Below are 17595 nucleotides of genomic sequence, written 5' to 3'. Positions count from 1 at the left end.
TCCTTATAAAAAGGATGACGTGTAATTAATGTTATAGTCATAATACAATATAAATAAAACTTGATAACTCGAAAGGTCGACCTGCATTATATTTCTTCACGTAATAGAAAACGTATCATCCAAAAGAGAAAATAATATTTACAACTTTTTTGCTTTTTGTTCACATACTCTTTCGCTGCGCCAAAAAACAAACATAATTTCGTTGATCATCGTCACAGCGCGGCCAGAGAGAGGGATATGGAAGAACGGTGTAAAGGGTATGTGAGGGCGGCGGACATGATTGACATAAAGAGGTTGGACGAGCAGCTTGACAAGCATATCAACCGATTATGGGCGATGGAGAACGACCAAAAAGGAAATAAATTAAGAGTCACCGCCAGAGAGGACTGGGAAATCGATCCCGACAAGCTTCTCATAAAACAACCGATTGCTCGCGGTGCTTTTGGTACGGTCCACAGAGGGCTCTACAATGGCAAAGACATCGCTGGTTAGAATTTCTACACCTTCATTTTTTATTTTTTATAACTTCAGCTTTAAATCAATTAACACTTAACGACGTTTAATCCTCAGTTAAAGTGCTGAACTGGGAAGAAGAGGGACAGAGAACAGAAGCTAAAATAGTTTCGCTTTGGACTGCTTTTAGACAGGAGGTTTCTGTTTGGCATAAGCTTGATCACCCTAATGTTGTTAAGGTAATCCTATGAATTTACAATCTTTTTGACACATTTTAGGTTTAGTTGATTGCATGAACAATTAATGTTGGATCATCCTATGTAATGTTTTTTTATGTTGTTTAATTTCCTGACAATATGATCTATATATATATATATATACACACACATATAGCTGAATTTAATTTTTGTTTGTTTTTATTCCTCCTCCGATCAGTTCATAGGAGCTACAATGGACACATCAGCCTTAAAAACCAACGGTACACGTAGCAAGCGAACGGGGATGCCAAGTATTAATGGTGCTTGTGTTCTTATCGAGTATCTTCCTCGGGGTACGCTGAAATCTTACCTGATAAAGAACATGGGAAGGAAGCTGCCTTTCAAAATTGTCATTCGACTCGCGCTAGATCTTGCCAGAGGGTCGGATTCCTTTCCCAAATCTGTTTTTGCTTTTATTCGATGTTCCATTAATTTACATTGAAGTAGCAGCACTTGCCAACCTTCACTTGCAGGTTGGATTATCTTCACTCCATGAAGGTTGTTCACAGAGACATAAAGACAGAAAACATGCTTCTTGACAAGAATCTTACTCTAAAGATAACAGATTTTGGAGTTGCTCGTTTTCAGGCTATGAATCCTAATGAGATGACAGGCAATACAGGGACCCCTGGCTACATGGCTCCTGAGGTATACTTTCTTCTTATTTTACTGTATTGCTTCGCTTTTTTTAATGTTAAAGCCACCTTCTCTTCGTTTTTTTTTTTCACTAACATACGAATTTGCCTACCTAGTAGGAACTTATCTTCAGGGATACTTTGGATAGAAAATGTTACGAGTGATTTAGTGGAAAAGTAAAAAGAAAAGAGAGAGAAAACAACATTTATTTCTTAATGTTGAATGGATACTAATTTATTTCTTATATATTGATTTACTCTTTCAATCTTAATATAAGAATTTAATTCATGGCTTTGTCCTTATTAGTTCGGTAGCACAAAAACGGAGGCCTAATTCAGTACATCAGAAAAGAAAAGAATAGGGTTACGACATATATATACTATTTTTAGTTAAACTCGCTCCGCCCATATAGCCTCTGTACTAGAAACTAATATTATTTTAGAATATTATGAGCCACCATCGATCGCTAACAGAAACCACTGCCCATGCATATTTATTTTAAATTAAATTATACAGTTTGAATTTTTCCTTTTCAATATTTAAGAACTTCTGTCCAATTAAGTATTGTTAATGGGTACTGCCGTTTTCATTCACTAGCTTGTTTTTTCCAATTAAATTTGTCGATATGGCGGTGCAGGTCATGGAAAATGAACCATATGACAGAAAATGTGACGTGTACAGTTTTGGAATTTGCTTGTGGGAGATATATTGCTGTGATATGCCATATGCTCAAATCAGATCATCAGATTTAGCTTCATCTGTTTTGTATCAGGTTACATAGCTTTCCTTCTGTCTGCCTGTCTCAAATTCTTCATCACAATCAAAATAAAGGCTGACGAATTCTTATTCTCTGCTTGAAACTACAGAATATGAAGCCAGAGATACCCAGGTGCTGCCCAAGCTCTCTAGCACAAGTCATCACGCAGTGCTGGGATCCAGTCCCCAACAAAAGACCAGACATGAAAGAGGTGGTAAACATGTTAGAAGCCATTGACACTTCAAAGGGCAGAGGGATGACCCCTTTGCATGAACCACAGGGTTGCCTTTTCTCCTGCTGCCTGTGAGGGCCGCTGCAGAGGAGAGCTTGGAATAAGCCTCTGCTGGTTCATACTTGGCTCTAGAGGCATTATAAAGAGGCATAATGGAGATTATCTGTTCCCGGCCGGAGGGGGCTTTCCAGTAATCTTTTGCTTCACTACATTTTTTTTTTTTTTTTTTGTATTGAATATTGTATGTATGTACGTATTACAAACAGTTCTCAGAAAAACTTCTAATACTCTATTATTAACGCAAGGCCCCACCCCAACATCATTCTGTATGGATGTAATTCTTTGGTTTGTAAAAGTATTATTGGCCTTGTTTTTCATATTTTCTGTGGGGTTTGTAAATTAAAAATAAAAAATAAAACATTATTTGTAAAGCAAGTAGAATAAATTGCAATGAACAGTACAATTTAATAGCAATCACTTTACTAGGAACCCCAAAAGGCAGAATTAAGATTTCTTTCATAAATATGAAATATACTAAGATTAATATTAATATATTTGCCCGAATGTCAAACAACTTTGAGAAATGTTTGGCTTCATTAAAAAGTCTATCTTTTAGCTATTTTAATCCTATGTTGCACGACCCATTTTTCAGAAATCTATTAATTTATTGTTTAAAATCTATTAATTTTAAAATGGGCTATGCCACCTAAAATTAAAATGGCCAAAAGATAAACATTTTAATGAAGCCAAGCATTTTTCGACAACTTTCTATGGGATCCACCTATCTTAACAAGTAGGAGAACGAATTACCGGTGATCTCTATCCATCAATTCCGTGATAAACTATTTGGGCTATAAGAAGATAGCTTTCTGTTGGATTTCTCATACCACATCAAAACACCTCATTTCTGCCCATTGTCTACCAAATTGTCTGAGTCTCTGCAGTTAGATATATATCTGATGGATGCTGCAATACATGAGACCAGAGGAACTAGCGACCAGCAGACATCACTTGTGAATACAAGAAGTTATTGCTTTCCATAAAGCACGTACATATAGTATCTCTGTTCATGTTTCTGCCTTCATATACATTTCACAAAGGCAGTACCTGGGAAGTCCAATTGAACTCAAAACTACTCAGACCCTACCAAAATTTTGGCAAGAAGCAAGTTGTGGACATTGCCCTGAAGTACCCCACCATAACTTGTGAGCAGCACTATTCTGCTCCTCTATACATCTGGTGAAGCAATTTAAATGGGGTTCTAAACCCACAAACTGGTCAGTACTTGATGACAAAAATGTACTTAAATAACTCCGACAAATTGGGTACACCTCTTCTTGCAATGAAATTTGGACCAAGTTGGCAGGCTATACAAAACTAATTCAAAAAGAATCTTTACAAAGCAGATCTGCCATTGGTACGCCGAACTGATGCAGGTCAGGATTTAAGTACTCGAGTCCACCATGGGAGCTGTACATAGGTGACACATCCATTTAATGATAAACTGGTCGCATCTAATCGAAATTCAGTCAGAATCATTCCCCTCGCTAGTAGACAAAGGAAAAGATTCTGAGATATGGTCAACCACACATGGTTTGTGAAATTCATTTACAAGTATCTTCCGGATTTTTGCCCTCAAACCCGAGGCCTCCTCCGGTTTGAACCACTGCTTGCCAAACTGAGAATGAAAATATATAAACCAAGGAAACCATTTCATGAAACTAACCATAAGAAGAAAGAATTTTTAGCATTCATTTTCCAAAATCAAAAACTGTACCATTGCTAAATCTTTCTTTTTCAGCCTTTCAGGGGCCCCTTCAATGAAGCGCTCCATGAAGAAAAGAACAAAGAGACCACAATCAGAGTCATTCTTTTGTTGGGGAACCTGGTGGAAAATAAGATCAGAACACACAGAAGAGGTAAGGTTGTAATAATTCAGAAATATACAAGTTAGAGAAATCAATCTGTCAAAGTATACAAGTTCCACACTTTCATGGATGTACTTATGAGTAAATAAAACAAACAAACTCTTAAGTAAAACAGCTCTCCCAATTTTCAGGCAGAAATTCAAAGCATTCCCATGGTTTCTTCTTCACTAGTCAAGCCACTAGGCAATAAATGGAGGCTTTGTATTCGAACTTATTGGCTAAAAAACAATTCATTTGACAATCATGATGCTTCAACATTGTTGATGCAACTACTGCGCCGATTATTCTCAATAGCAGAAAGGAACCAGAAAAAATATCTGAGTCAGTTTTTCAAGGAAGGCAGCTTTACATGGTAGAACCCAAAGTTGATTCTCGACATGAACTAAGAAATCCTTTTTTTTAATATTCTCAATTAATAAGACTTGAACTCAAGAACTATGACCAATTTAAGTCCACCTTTTTACTACCTAAGTAGAAGGCGAAACTCCGAAAGCTTTAAGACACTAAGCTAGTGAAGTACCTTTTCTTCGTACAAGAGGCCCAGGATCAAATCACACCAACATCAGGGAGGGGTGTGGGGGGTTAAGGGATGAGGGGTTACCTCCAATTGTGTATCCCATAAACCAATGGGCCTCAATGGACCAAAAAAATAGGGAATTTAGTCAAGAAAAAATTACCGCAATCGCGTTCTCATTAATTCTACGAGGGAGCTGTTTCCATATGTGGTCTGCAATTGGAAGATCTGAAGGAGTAACTTCTTGACCCAAATAGTTCCATTCTTCTTTCAGAAAGCTGCAGAGCACAATTTATACCATTTCTTAGCTTTAAAAATTACATTAAGAAGGCATTGTAATGCATAGCTGATACGAAAAGCATGTTTTGCCATAGCAATATTATTAGTTCATAAACTTACTTTAGAAGTATGAAGAATATGTCTAAATGATCGGAATCAATAGAGTTAATGAATAATAATGACATTATGAAGGCATTCAAATGAATAGCTGATTCGAGAAAATATTTCCCAAATCAATAAAAAAAACTAGCTTACATTAGTTAAAAAATATTTCTCTAAGATCAAACCAATAGGGTAAACACAGTTTTCACACAAAAAGCTTAGTGGTCAAAATGTCAAGTATGAGTTTGCAGCCCTCTCCAATATCCAAGCTTCTCAAACAAAAGCTTACTTGTGGGGCTCTCATGTGACAAAACATGAATTCCAAATGTAAGATGAACCGCTAAGAAAACTCTTAGAGTTTTCTAAAGAACTTCAAATTATTCTTTTACGAAATACTCACCTAAAAGAAGAAAAAGAAAATATTAAAAAAGTGAACAAAATAATCATATGAAATGCAGGATAAGAAATCATACACATTATTATTCTGCCTGACATATATATTATAGGATAAAAACGTATTAACTAAGAAACCTTCATCTATAAACTTGACCCACTTAAAATTTCTGGTATAACGATTCAATCACATTATGAAAGGACTAGTGCACATTGCAATTCTTGTAATGGTGCCGCACACTTCCAACACTCTAAACCTCCGAACAACTTAAGAAGAAATTACTCACTTGATTTTTATGCTTCTGACACTAAAAATGCATTTTAGTTGAGGATAAAACTAATGGCAATACTGTTAACAGAAACAAAACTTAATGACATTAACAAATGACGAAAGATGCATCTGTTTTCCAAACTTACAAAATAGTACACGATATAAAACATAACCATCCTTAAATGGTTGGCCAAGGCTTCTTTTTGTCTCACCATTTGATGTTCTGAAAAATCGATTGGCTTGAGTGAAGCCTTAACGAATCCAAATGAAGAATAATTGGCCCTGATTCATCTTCCTTGTTTGGGATACATATAATCACCAAGCTCCAATGAAGACTGTAAACATCAACAACATAAAGTAAGTTTTTTTTTTTTTTTTTTTGGTGATAAGTAACCTTTTTTTTTTTTTTTTTTTTTTGTGATAAGTAACAACATAAAGTAAAAAGGTTTGCAGTGATTTTAACCAGACAATAGATGGGGTACGGAGCAGAAAGCTTCCTGTATTTTAAGATTTATGATTTTCACATGTTGCTTGGAATGTAGCCACTACTATTAGCTGAAGGTATAATGAACTCGACATCTTAAGGGACTGAATCATGCATTATGCACCACTTGAGACACTCAACTATGTATGCAGTGCTAATACAATAATGGTAATACTACATAAGTTTGCATTCGTGCTTGAATATGTAGTCTAAATAACCTCTTGTTCAATTGACCCTATTTTCTTTGCTAATTTTGCTTTCTTCTAGACTTCCTTTCTTCCAGATGGTAATACTCCATACCACTTGTTTCTAAATCATTATCATACACCACTTTGAGATGATAAATAGTGAAATAATGGCCCGTAACTTTTTTATAGAAAATGCTAGACCTACAACTCTTTTACAACCTGTTGACACGAGTCGGCATGTGATTGGATGTTGCTAAATTTTTTTAGTAGTTAATGTAACTCCAATAACATGTTGACAAGCATCAAGAAGTTGTAAAAGAGTTATAGGTCTAGCATTACTCCTTTATTATATAATCTATACCTGAGCATGGTATTGAACATTGTATCTAATATTTAGTCTACTTCCAATTTATGCCAGTATTCTTCTAGGTGCCTAAAACAAGGATAGCAGACCAGCCTCTTCCGCAGTAAACAAAGCAGAATTCATCTTAGCCCAGGCGCTTTTACAGTGTGGTACCAACTACATGGACAGGAAAGTTAATCAACACTATGCCAGGGGCCTAGTTTCAATAATTCCCACATAAGGCGGAAGTGTTTTACTTGCAAGATCAATCCATTCATCTGTTTTCCGTGAGCAGCAATAATAACAGGGCCAGGAGAGAGCCCACGGGTAAAGTGTCTCATTCGTGTAATTTCACCTTCTTCTATTTCTGTGTTAACAGTTTTATTATGAGAATAAAAGAAAGAGAACACTTTGGGCGAGTACAGACGTCTCTCATAATAATTACAGAATATAAGCTATACCATTCTGGTCATGGTAACAATAACTTAGGATTTGCACTAAGAACACAAAAGAATGCTTTCTGAAAAATAAATAAAAAATAAAAAATTCCCACTCAATCTCATTTGTGAATATGCAACATTCTTCCTAATATGGCTCTTTTGAGTAAGAATCAACATCCATAACCGTCACTCTGACTGTTTTACAGAAATCCAAATCAACTGAAAAAACTTACTCTTCATGTATCGGAATAAGTACATAAGCCTTCTGAAATATGTTGACACCCTTCCACCACCTTCTGAACTTGACAAAAAAATTCTCCTTGTCATTTCCCTACATAAGGGGATATGAGTTAGAGATGGACTGGGCAGAAGAAAATGCATTATCATATCAAACGTAAATGTCAAAAATTTATCCAAGGTAGAGCAATTTTTTTGCTCAGATAAACTGAATAAACACACAACCTATAATCACCACTACTGAAAAATAAATACAAAAAAAAAAAAATGTGAACTCGTGCCACATATGCAGGTATATCAAAATTACTATCAAATTGCTCCATCCACGACCAAATCCAAAACAAATCTAACAGTGCCAACAACTAGCTCAAAACCTTAGTTCTACAGTTCGGCATTTGCAAAACCCAACTAAAAAAGACTCTACAGCATCAAAATCTGGAAACAAGAATTTGATTATGGAAAACAGAAACCAAGAGAAACAAATACCTTGTATGAAACAGCCTCTGTGAGCTTCTTGTAAAAATAAGTATTGAAAACATGATAATCGCATATTGCTCTATTTGTTGGAGATGCTTGCTGCTGTATATATCTAACCAAATGAACCAGCAAGTGATTAAATACAGAAACTCGAATGCGAGTTATGCCCATCAACAGAGCTAACTCATGAACAAAAAGATTTCCCCAATAGTGTGCGTGTGTGTATAGCTAAAAGAAAACACACACAAACACACATGCCAACAACAAGAAGGCATGCTCAATAGAACAAATGGAGAAGACGCTTGCAAAACTAAAGAATTAACAAGGACAGAGGTAACTATTGTGTTTACACTTACTTAGATAATACATACTTGTGTGTGTACGCGCACGCGTGTGTCTAAAAACATATATATACCGTCAGCTTACTAGGCTAAAGGCAGTACATCAAGAACATAATCAAATCCTATGGATGGCTATATCCCTATCCACTTTGGCCAAGTGTTAACACCTTCTGGAACCTGGATCTCATTTCTTCCATTATATCCCAAATAAGAAGGCAAGAAAAAATCTAATCAAACAGGAGAAAAAAGCCAACCAAAATCTTCCATTAGTCAGTTAAATTGCATCACATTTAACCCCAAAGGGTAACCCAATCGGCTGGGGCCCACGTCTCATAAGTAGAAGTCACTAGTCTGTATCTCCTCTTCCCCTCCCCATAGGGCCAATTACTTATCAAAAAAATTAAAGGGAAATTACACTTTACCCCCCAAAGTTTCATGCCATTTTTAATTTAACATCCAATGTTTCAAAAGTTGCAATGCACCCCATCAAAGTTTCAAAAATTTTCAATATGGCCCATCTGTTAACCATTTCCGTTTTCTCTAACGGAAATAATGAAAAATACTAAATTGCACCTACAATTTTATTTTTTATTTAAAAAAAAAAAACTCAAAAATTAGAAAGAAAAAAAATGGGGGTGGCTACGCCTTTGGCCATTTGGCCGGATTGGGGGTGGCATGGCCCATGGGGGGTGGCCAACCACCCCCACACGGCCGGATTGGGGGTGGCACGACCCAAATGGGGTGGCCGAAACCACCCTCAAACCCTTTGCCACCCCCAAGTGGCCAAAGGGGGTGGCTCGCCAACCCCCAATTTTTTTTTTTTTTTTTGGGTTTGCCTTGGGGGCATTTTTGGAATTTGCTAAAATACATGGGGACAATTTTGAAAATTTAAGACAAAAAAATATACGTGCCTGACACGTGACCAATTTTCAGTAAAATTGGACGGAAATAGTTAATGGATGGGCCACATTGAAAAATTTTGAAACTTTGATAGGGTGCATTGCAATTTTTGAAATATTGGAGGTTAAATTGAAAATGGCCTGAAACTTTAGGGGGTAGAGTGTAATTTTCCTAAAAATTAAATTGCATCACATCAAAACTAACAAGATAAAAACTCAACATCCAATGGACCAACAGATTTCAATTAAGACCATGCCAAGTTATCGTTAAGGAAAATCAGGATCTATTTGCCTTTTCTTCCACGGTCTTTTTTTGAATCATCACACAAGCATGATACGTTCTCAATTGGGGTGGTACTAATCTACTAAGTACAAATTTTGATGCAGGAGGAAATAATTGAATAGAACAAGAATACATCTAAATGATGCAGCAGAAAACATCAAACACCAGGATACAAGCAAAAGATGTTAAAAAACTGATACACTGATTTCAAGCAATGTCAAAGCCTGAGTTCATTAAATGGAAACTGCTACAAAAAGAAGGTAAAAAGAGTCCCCTGTTCCAATTCAAACCACCAAAGACTTGCTGGATGAACAATAGCACAAAGGCATGAAGCTTGGACAGTACAAATAAGATAGTAAGTTCATGTGTATTCCCAATTATTGCAACAATTTATACACTAACCGGATGTAAAAATTCATAATAGTTGATGTCAAAAAGCCTTCAGGAGCAAGGCAGTCAACGTCGGCATAACAAATTTCGATAGATTCTGGATCATCCCTGGCCAACAAAGTACGATGAAATATATAATGAACAGATTATTTTAAATACAGGAAGACATTCAGCATCATTTATGAGCAAGCCTTTTAGAGTACCTTGATGGGTATGTGATCTTTGCACCTTTCATGCTGAAAAGAGTCATTAGAATCAAACTATATCAGACCTCATCACATATTAGATAAGGTAAATACATCTAAATAAAACTAATATCCCATCTTGGAAGTCCTATTTACCTTTCAGCAAGTTTGTCTTCTTGCTCTGTCATCTCTAGAATCTGAGATTCATCCTCATCTATAAGAACAATGGTCTGCTCCTGTATGAAAAATTCTACCACTAATTTCATCGGTAAATGTAGACAAAGGCATGATAAAGGTAGACAAAAACATAAATCCAATTGTAGCTCATATATGAGAAATCTTTATAGGTTAACCCCCAAAAAAAGTTATGTTCCCATTTTTCTGAAAACATTTTCAATTTTCTATAAAAGGATCAGCAAACTAAGATCGAACCACAATAATAGTTTCAGAGACGGTGATTAAACTAAATAAGGTAAAATAATAATAATAATAAAATAAAGGGAAGAAGAAGATGTACCTTCTTAGGCCTTGAACGATTAGGATGGACGACTTGAAAAGCATCCTTTCTACCAAAAAAGGAGAAATGTCAAAATTGAACTCATTCGCAGGCCATTGGTGAAGCAAATAACATGAGGCACAAGACAAAGAAAAAGTAGAGAGTAAAGGAGTTAAGCAATATGTTCTAGAATCAATGTGAGGCTTTCTTGTTATCATGCATAAGTTAGGTTGATAAAAGTCTTAGCTCATGTTCCCTTTGAGTTAGTAGGGTGCTGGTTCAATATCATATATGTTTTGTGATAGTGCCAACGCTCTTTAGCTCAAATATACCTCTTTCTCCTGTAAAATAAAGGATAGAGGTTAAGGTCTTGGAAGGCTTTCTTGCAATCATACATAAGTTAGGTTGATTGAAGTCTTAGTTCATGTTCCCTTTGAGTTAGTAAAGAGCTGTTTCAGTATCATAGATGTTTTGTGAAATTGCCAATGCTCTTTTGCTGAAATACCACCACTTTCTCCTTTAAAGAAGTATAGAGGTTAAGGTCTTAGAATGGACTTACCAGGGGTATGTGAACCTATCCAATAGGATATATATATATACACACTTCGTGATTGTTCATACCATGGACATTTTGGGTAATTTTCATATTTTGTTGGGCATAGGTACAATGGCATAGTTATTGGCCTTTATTTGTGGTTTGTGGTTTTTATAAGTTTCTAGCTACATATACTAATGAAATTTTCTATTTTAAATTCAGAGTCAATGTCCTACTAAATTAAGGATTAGCCTTAAAGCCCATTGACGTAGCGGATAGCGTGAGAGTCAATTGCACAGAAGAACGGCATCTCTATACACAAACAACAAGCCAAAAGCAAAGAAACGATAAAAATAATAATAATAATAATAAAAATAAAAACTAAAACTCAATTTCAATTGTATTCTTGATTCAAAAATGAATAACAATTGTCTGCTTTATTTGGAAACTATCTAAGGAAGGACAACTCAACAAAATCATTAAATTCTAATCTAATAAAGAGACTAATTTATGCTGAAATTATATTGAAATTTCAATGGAAATCCGGTGATTATTCTTGTCTACATGGGAATCCTTTTCTTTTAAAACATCTGATGCGTATCAAGCGGATTCGCCCAGAATGTTGTGTTCACAACCTCATTCAAACAACAGTGTGAATGGCATGTCAACTCAATTCCATAATGTCACGTTTGTTGTTCCGTTCGAACGCGATGTGATCAGAGATTCCGCCTCGGTTCCAAAATGGTGTGTTTATGTACAAACGAGGTATTCTTCCTTGGTTCCAAAATGGTGTGTATGTTTAAATAAAATAAGCCCCCAGTCCTTATGCATTGACACAACAATTTCAAGCTTAAATGCACACCTCTTATTTTGGTCCTTCTAGAGGTTACGTTGATAACTACAATAAAAGGTAATAGATTTTCATACTCTTATTTGCTCATTCTCTGTTCCGAATATTACACCACCAAGACACTCACAAACTGAATAACCAAATATATAACATATCACTTTTCAATACTCAAATCTACTCAGTCTATATTGTCGTATCACTCTTATCAATTCATCCCTGCCTATATCCAGAGACACACCGGCCACACACATATGGAGTATGAATTCAATAGCATTACGAGAGAGAGAGAGAGAGAGAGAGAGAGAGATTTAAATTCTCTTTATTTTCTCTTTATGTTCTCTTCTTCTTTCTCCCCTACTTAGTCACTCTCTTGTATACTCCTTGTGTACTTGGGTTGCGCTCTCTAATGCAGTATTACTTATCAAAAAAATAATCCACACACACACACAGAGGGGGGGGGGGTTGGGTTGGGGCAGCAAAAGGAAAACATGCTTACTTGTCAGTAAAGCAGCTGGACAAGTTTTCCCCAATCTGGCGGAGAGAATAAGTAGAAGAAGCTCTGCCTTTTTTGTCACTATTCGAGAAAACATGTTTAGAGATATTGCTTGGACATTGAGAAGACCATTGTCTTGATGATCGACCTTTCCGTCTTTCCCTTTGTGATAACTTTCCCTTATTTGTCATCTTCCGGCTGTCACAATGATTCAAAACTGATAGCTCTTTGTCAAATGCATCAGTTGTTCCACAATATGTCTGTTGTATAAGTTAAAAATAGATACAGAGTTATAATGTTGCTCACTTAGAGAGTCCACAATTAATTTATGTGAAAAGCATATAGTAAAGCACCATACACTTTCTTCCATTTTTCGACAGAAACGTGAAGCAAATGCAGACTGGGAATGGGCTTGAGATGATGTGGTCACTTCTATGAAGTCATCAGAAACACCTATAGAACGCATTTAGATTTGTTAAATAGGATACTTTAAAATAAATATCATGAATTGCAGAACTTCAGCCTGTTTTTACACATTGGTCATGCTTTAAGTATTGGATATCCTAAGTAGCACTAACCATTAGTATTTTATAAATTCTTTTGAGGGCCAAAAAGAAAATAGTACTAACAAATTTTATTTTGGATCAACAATAACCGTTGACCCCTTGACAACCAACCCCACCCTTTCAAATGTCAAGCCTCCAACACTGTTTTCATTGTTCAGGGGGGGAAAAAAAAAGGAAAAAAAAAAAAAAAAACACCTACTATCCTATAATCGCTTAGGCATTAATTAATATTTATCAACCAAAGCTGCCAATCTTCTCTCTCTTTCTACTTTCTAGGAGAAAACAGATCAGAAGAAAATCCAATACCGTACTGCAGCAACTTGAATCCCACTTAAGTCCTTACCAACCCATTTTTACCGGTATGATGTACAATAATCTCCAAACTTCTTTAAAACCTTTAAACAACTGAACATGCCAGTAATAATCACCAAGGCCACGTGATAATAGTAGAGTAACCAGAACCTCACCGGTAGTACTTAAGCTCGTTGATTGTATGGGCTTCTCGCATCCATCAGCTTCCTGTTAAATGAAAAGCAAAAGCAACTAAACTAGCCATACTCCTGTACACAACTAAAGCATTGAAGACAAGATCTTGCCAAGAGTTCTACAAGATCATTAGCAATTATATTACCAGCAATGCACAGGAACAGAATATAGGCAACTAAAGCTTATAAACTGGCATCATATTTACTTATCTAATATAATGTCCTAGGTGAAGACAAGGGGAGGTACATTTAAATCATTCCCCGATAGTGCATATGACTCACTAAATGACAGTAATCAAAACCCACATTTCTTTATAAAGAAATCACAGCATATTACTTGCTCACCTTTAAATACGATGCAGAACATTCTCTGTGAATTCATTTTATACAGATATCAACTTCTGATAACGAAATCTAAATATATCACTACCAACTAAAGCAACATTATATATTAGCGTAGCGTCACCAATGAGCTTCTTAACCAATCAAGTAAATCTGAGAAAACGTTACACAGTCATAACACACTAGTCAAATTCTATCTCGGTTTTCACCATTCAATACTTCCCTAGTTAAGACCAGGGAAAACCCCAAAAAGAATCCTCTCAAATGTGCACAAGACAATTAATCGGCGTGCCAGTTACCAGTTCTTCAATTTCCTCAATCTGAGGCAGCATTAGTGAAATAAACGGCAAACCCATAATTTCATTTTCCTTCTCATTCCTTGTTCTTTTTCTCGGCAACCAAACGGAATAAACAAAAACCAATTCAAAGAAAAAATATAAAAGAAAATAAAACCTTTTCCACTCGTCTGAGTTTCCTCCGCTCCATCTCGTCCTCCAGTCGCATGAGAGCATTCCGGACTTTTTCCCCTCTGTCGGGCAATTTCCAACCTACCGTCTCCAGGGTACGCCGCTTTCTCCGAAACAACTCGTTGAGTTCGTGATCGCTAAGGAGGTCGAATCTGTCGTCTCTCTGCGAATTAAGCCGCTGAGCGGAGTCCATTGCCGACTGCTTCGACGGCTGAGCGGTCGTCGTGGTGGGCTTGACGATCAGAACGGCTGGTGGGACGTCATCTTCGGGCAAGAGCTTTTCCCAGTCAAGAACCAGCGGTGTTTTCTTCGCTCCCTCTTCCTCCATACATAGAATGCTCTGAGTGAAGAGTGTCTTTTCTTTTTTGAAGCCCACAAAGACGGCTCTGGTTGATTGTCGGCCGCTCTCTCTGCGTCTCACTCTCTCTCTCTCTCTGTATTTGGGAAAAGTGATCAGCTATTTAGGGGGCGACAGAAGCACTGTGCCGAGCATGTTACTATAGTCACAATACATTTGATGAGAAAGTATTTGCAATACTATGCTTCGTTTTTCATGAAAATGGAAGGTTGAGATTTAAACAAGTCATCAATCTTATATAAAAGAGAGCAACTTCTATGTGTTCTCGGGAAAAAACTAACATTTTGTACCCACCATTAAGAGATTGACATGTCAGCCCAGTACAAGAAAAACATATGTTAATAAAACAGGCCATTTAATATTTCTTTCACTTTCAAAAAAAAATACCATTCCAACACAGCCTCCACCCACTGCCCACCGCCACCCATGCCAACCATTGCCGCCCGAATCTCTCTCTCTCCATATATATAATCGTCCCAACACAACCACCAAAATTTGCATGCACGATGTTACGATCTTAGTGTTTCACATGGCTTAAGTTTAATCTTAATTATGTGTATATAATTTTTTGGGCACCCTTCCCTTATAAGCCGGTTTTCAAGAGTAAATTTTACCCAAGATTTGAAACATTTGGTATCAGAGCTATCCACCATGTTGAGGGGTTCAAGTCACAAATGAGGCAACCTATAGGCTAGATTAAAATATTGATAAGTGAGTGGAGCCACCAAAAGAGAAAGGGCTACCATCAGGCCACTCTCAATAGAGTGGGCCGCGGTAAACGTCGGCCACGGAAGCATGGTCGTTTGTAACATTTGGGAAACCTAAAACATTTTCAAACATAAAGTTTGGATTAATTTTCTGGTTGCTTTATTTATAACATAATGACTTTTAAATATGCAAACTATTACAATATTTTATAAGGCCGAGTCATCAGCTCTTATTGGAATATAAACTATGGCTCAGTCATCACGACTCTTGCGTGAAAATAAATAAATACAATCTCAAATAAAAATAGACACAATAAAATATTATACCCTATCATATATTTTAATATATTATAATATTAATAATTGTTCCGTATAAAATTTCATTTTCGTAACATTAACTTCCCCTTAAGAAGACCTTGTCCTCAAAGTCATTAAAATATTGTTATTGAAATAATCTTGCTCTTAGAATCTATATGCATATTAATAACAAAAATAATAAATAATAAAAATACTAGTAGACCAAAGTGGCATTTTCTCACTTTTTCTTTCATGTCATGACCTTTTTTTTTTTTTTTTTTTTTATCTCCAAACAAAGGAAAAATTTTCATTTCTTGTTGGGGTAACTTCACTGAAGACCTATGAACTTTCATTCGATTTGACAAAACCCCACAAACTTTAAAATCTTATAATTTAGTCTCATGAACTTTTAATTGCAATCAATTTGGACCCACCTATAAGATTTTAAACATCATATGACGTTTATACCCTTGATTTTTTTATAAAATTCAAATTTTACCATTAATTTCAAAACGTTTTTTTTATTAAGAAAAAAAAAGAAAATCAATGATATTTTGATCTTTTTTGGTATTTCTAAACCCTAAATTTGACGAATGAGTTCAAATTGAGAGCAATTGAAAGCTCAGCGGACTAAATTGAGAGATTTTGAAATTTGAGAGCTTTATTAAATTGGGTGGAAGTTCAGGAGTTTTAAGTGAAGTTACCCCTTTATTCTTTCTCATTTTTCTGGGCCACAAACAATACAATGCCTGACGGCTGGGTTGTGATGCAGAACGATCGTCATGGCGAGGCAGATGGTGATTCGATTCAAGAGCGACTCTTCGAAGATCGGTGGGATCTGGTTGGATGAGAGCTATGCCGTGGATCTTCAATTGGGGCAGTGCTGCCGGTGGTGCTCTGGATTTGTGAGGCAACACGATGGTTCTCGTTTGACGCCGGTGTGGATGGATTTTTCTGGCTTCAACAATTTTTTTTTCTCCTCTTCTTTTTTATGGTGGTAGACAGTTGATGTGGAGTAGGGGGTTCCGATTGGTGGTTTTGTTTGCAGTTTGGGTGTTTTGATGTTGGGTTTGGGTAAATTGGGTGGCTGAATGGGTTGCATGGGGACTGATGAGGACACTAGGTTTTGGTGAGGCTGAGGTAAAGAGTTGTGCCTGTGGTGACACATTGGATGGTTACTTGCTTCAACGTGGTGGAATGAGTGGATTGCATGGTTACTTGCTGCCAAATAACTCTCTAATTTCTCGGTTTGCTCCTCCATATTCTTCATCAAACATTTCAATAAGGTCCCAATATGACCAATTTGTTGCTCCAAACGATATACTCTTTGATTCGCCATCGAACTTGACTCTGATACCAATGTTATGCGAATGCTTTTACATACACGCACTGAGATATATTGTTAGGTTTTGAGGAAAGTTAAACCTGTTAGATTCGTTGAATGAAACCTAAAACACTTTCAAACATATAAGTTTTGATTGATTTTCTGGTTGTTTTATTCATAATATAATGACCTTTAAATAGGCAAACTATTACAATATTTTTTAGGGCGAAGTCATCAGCTTTTATTGGAATGTAAATTATGGTTGAGTTATTAAGACTTTTGCATGGAAATAAATAAACACAATATCAAATAAAAATAAACACAATAAAATATTATACTCTATCATATATTTTAATATATCATAATATTAATAATTGTTCCCATAAAACTCTATTCTTGTAACACAAGACCCACCCACTATCCATACCCAAACATTGTTGCTCGGCCGAACCTCGTCGCCTAAGTTGCTCTCTCTCTCTCTCACCGTAGATTTGAGAATCATCCCTGCACAACCACAAAAAAGAAGAAGAAAAAAGCACACACAACCTGCCCACTGCCCCATGCCCACACCCAGACGCCATCGTCC

The 17595-nt window shown here is 36.3% G+C and overlaps 2 protein-coding genes across 4 annotated transcripts; one reads left to right on the top strand and one right to left on the bottom strand.

Moving 5' to 3' along the window:
* The first annotated feature begins 237 nt into the window (after positions 1–237).
* On the top strand, positions 238–2515 carry LOC132179487 (serine/threonine-protein kinase STY13-like). The gene is made up of 6 exons (XM_059592222.1): positions 238–487; positions 571–692; positions 889–1091; positions 1184–1358; positions 1984–2118; positions 2213–2515. The coding sequence occupies exons 1-6, from the start codon at positions 238–240 to the stop codon at positions 2408–2410; spliced, it is 1083 nt and encodes a 360-aa protein (XP_059448205.1). The 3' UTR covers positions 2411–2515.
* An 838-nt stretch (positions 2516–3353) lies between these two features.
* Positions 3354–14802, bottom strand: LOC132177661 (ubiquitin-like-specific protease 1D). Of its 3 annotated transcripts, none has more exons than XM_059590079.1 (14): positions 14310–14802; positions 13497–13548; positions 12822–12916; positions 12467–12723; positions 10607–10655; positions 10246–10325; positions 10108–10140; positions 9917–10012; positions 8001–8103; positions 7511–7608; positions 6035–6157; positions 4941–5055; positions 4113–4220; positions 3354–4013 (listed from the first exon to the last, which is right to left on the bottom strand). In XM_059590079.1, exons 1-14 carry the CDS (start codon positions 14649–14651, stop codon positions 3861–3863), a joined length of 1704 nt encoding a protein of 567 aa, XP_059446062.1. In that variant the 5' UTR covers positions 14652–14802; the 3' UTR covers positions 3354–3860. The 3 variants fall into 3 exon arrangements, with proteins under 3 accessions (XP_059446062.1, XP_059446063.1, XP_059446064.1); XM_059590080.1 differs by having other exon boundaries at positions 10246–10319; XM_059590081.1 differs by lacking the exon at positions 13497–13548 and having other exon boundaries at positions 14310–14376.
* Positions 14803–17595: the final 2793 nt, after the last annotated feature.

This window comes from Corylus avellana, chromosome ca4, assembly GCF_901000735.1.
Source record: "Corylus avellana chromosome ca4, CavTom2PMs-1.0".
Classification (NCBI taxonomy): domain Eukaryota; kingdom Viridiplantae; phylum Streptophyta; class Magnoliopsida; order Fagales; family Betulaceae; genus Corylus; species Corylus avellana.
Note: the sequence above shows the minus strand (reverse complement) of the source record. Positions and strands in the feature narration are given on the sequence as shown.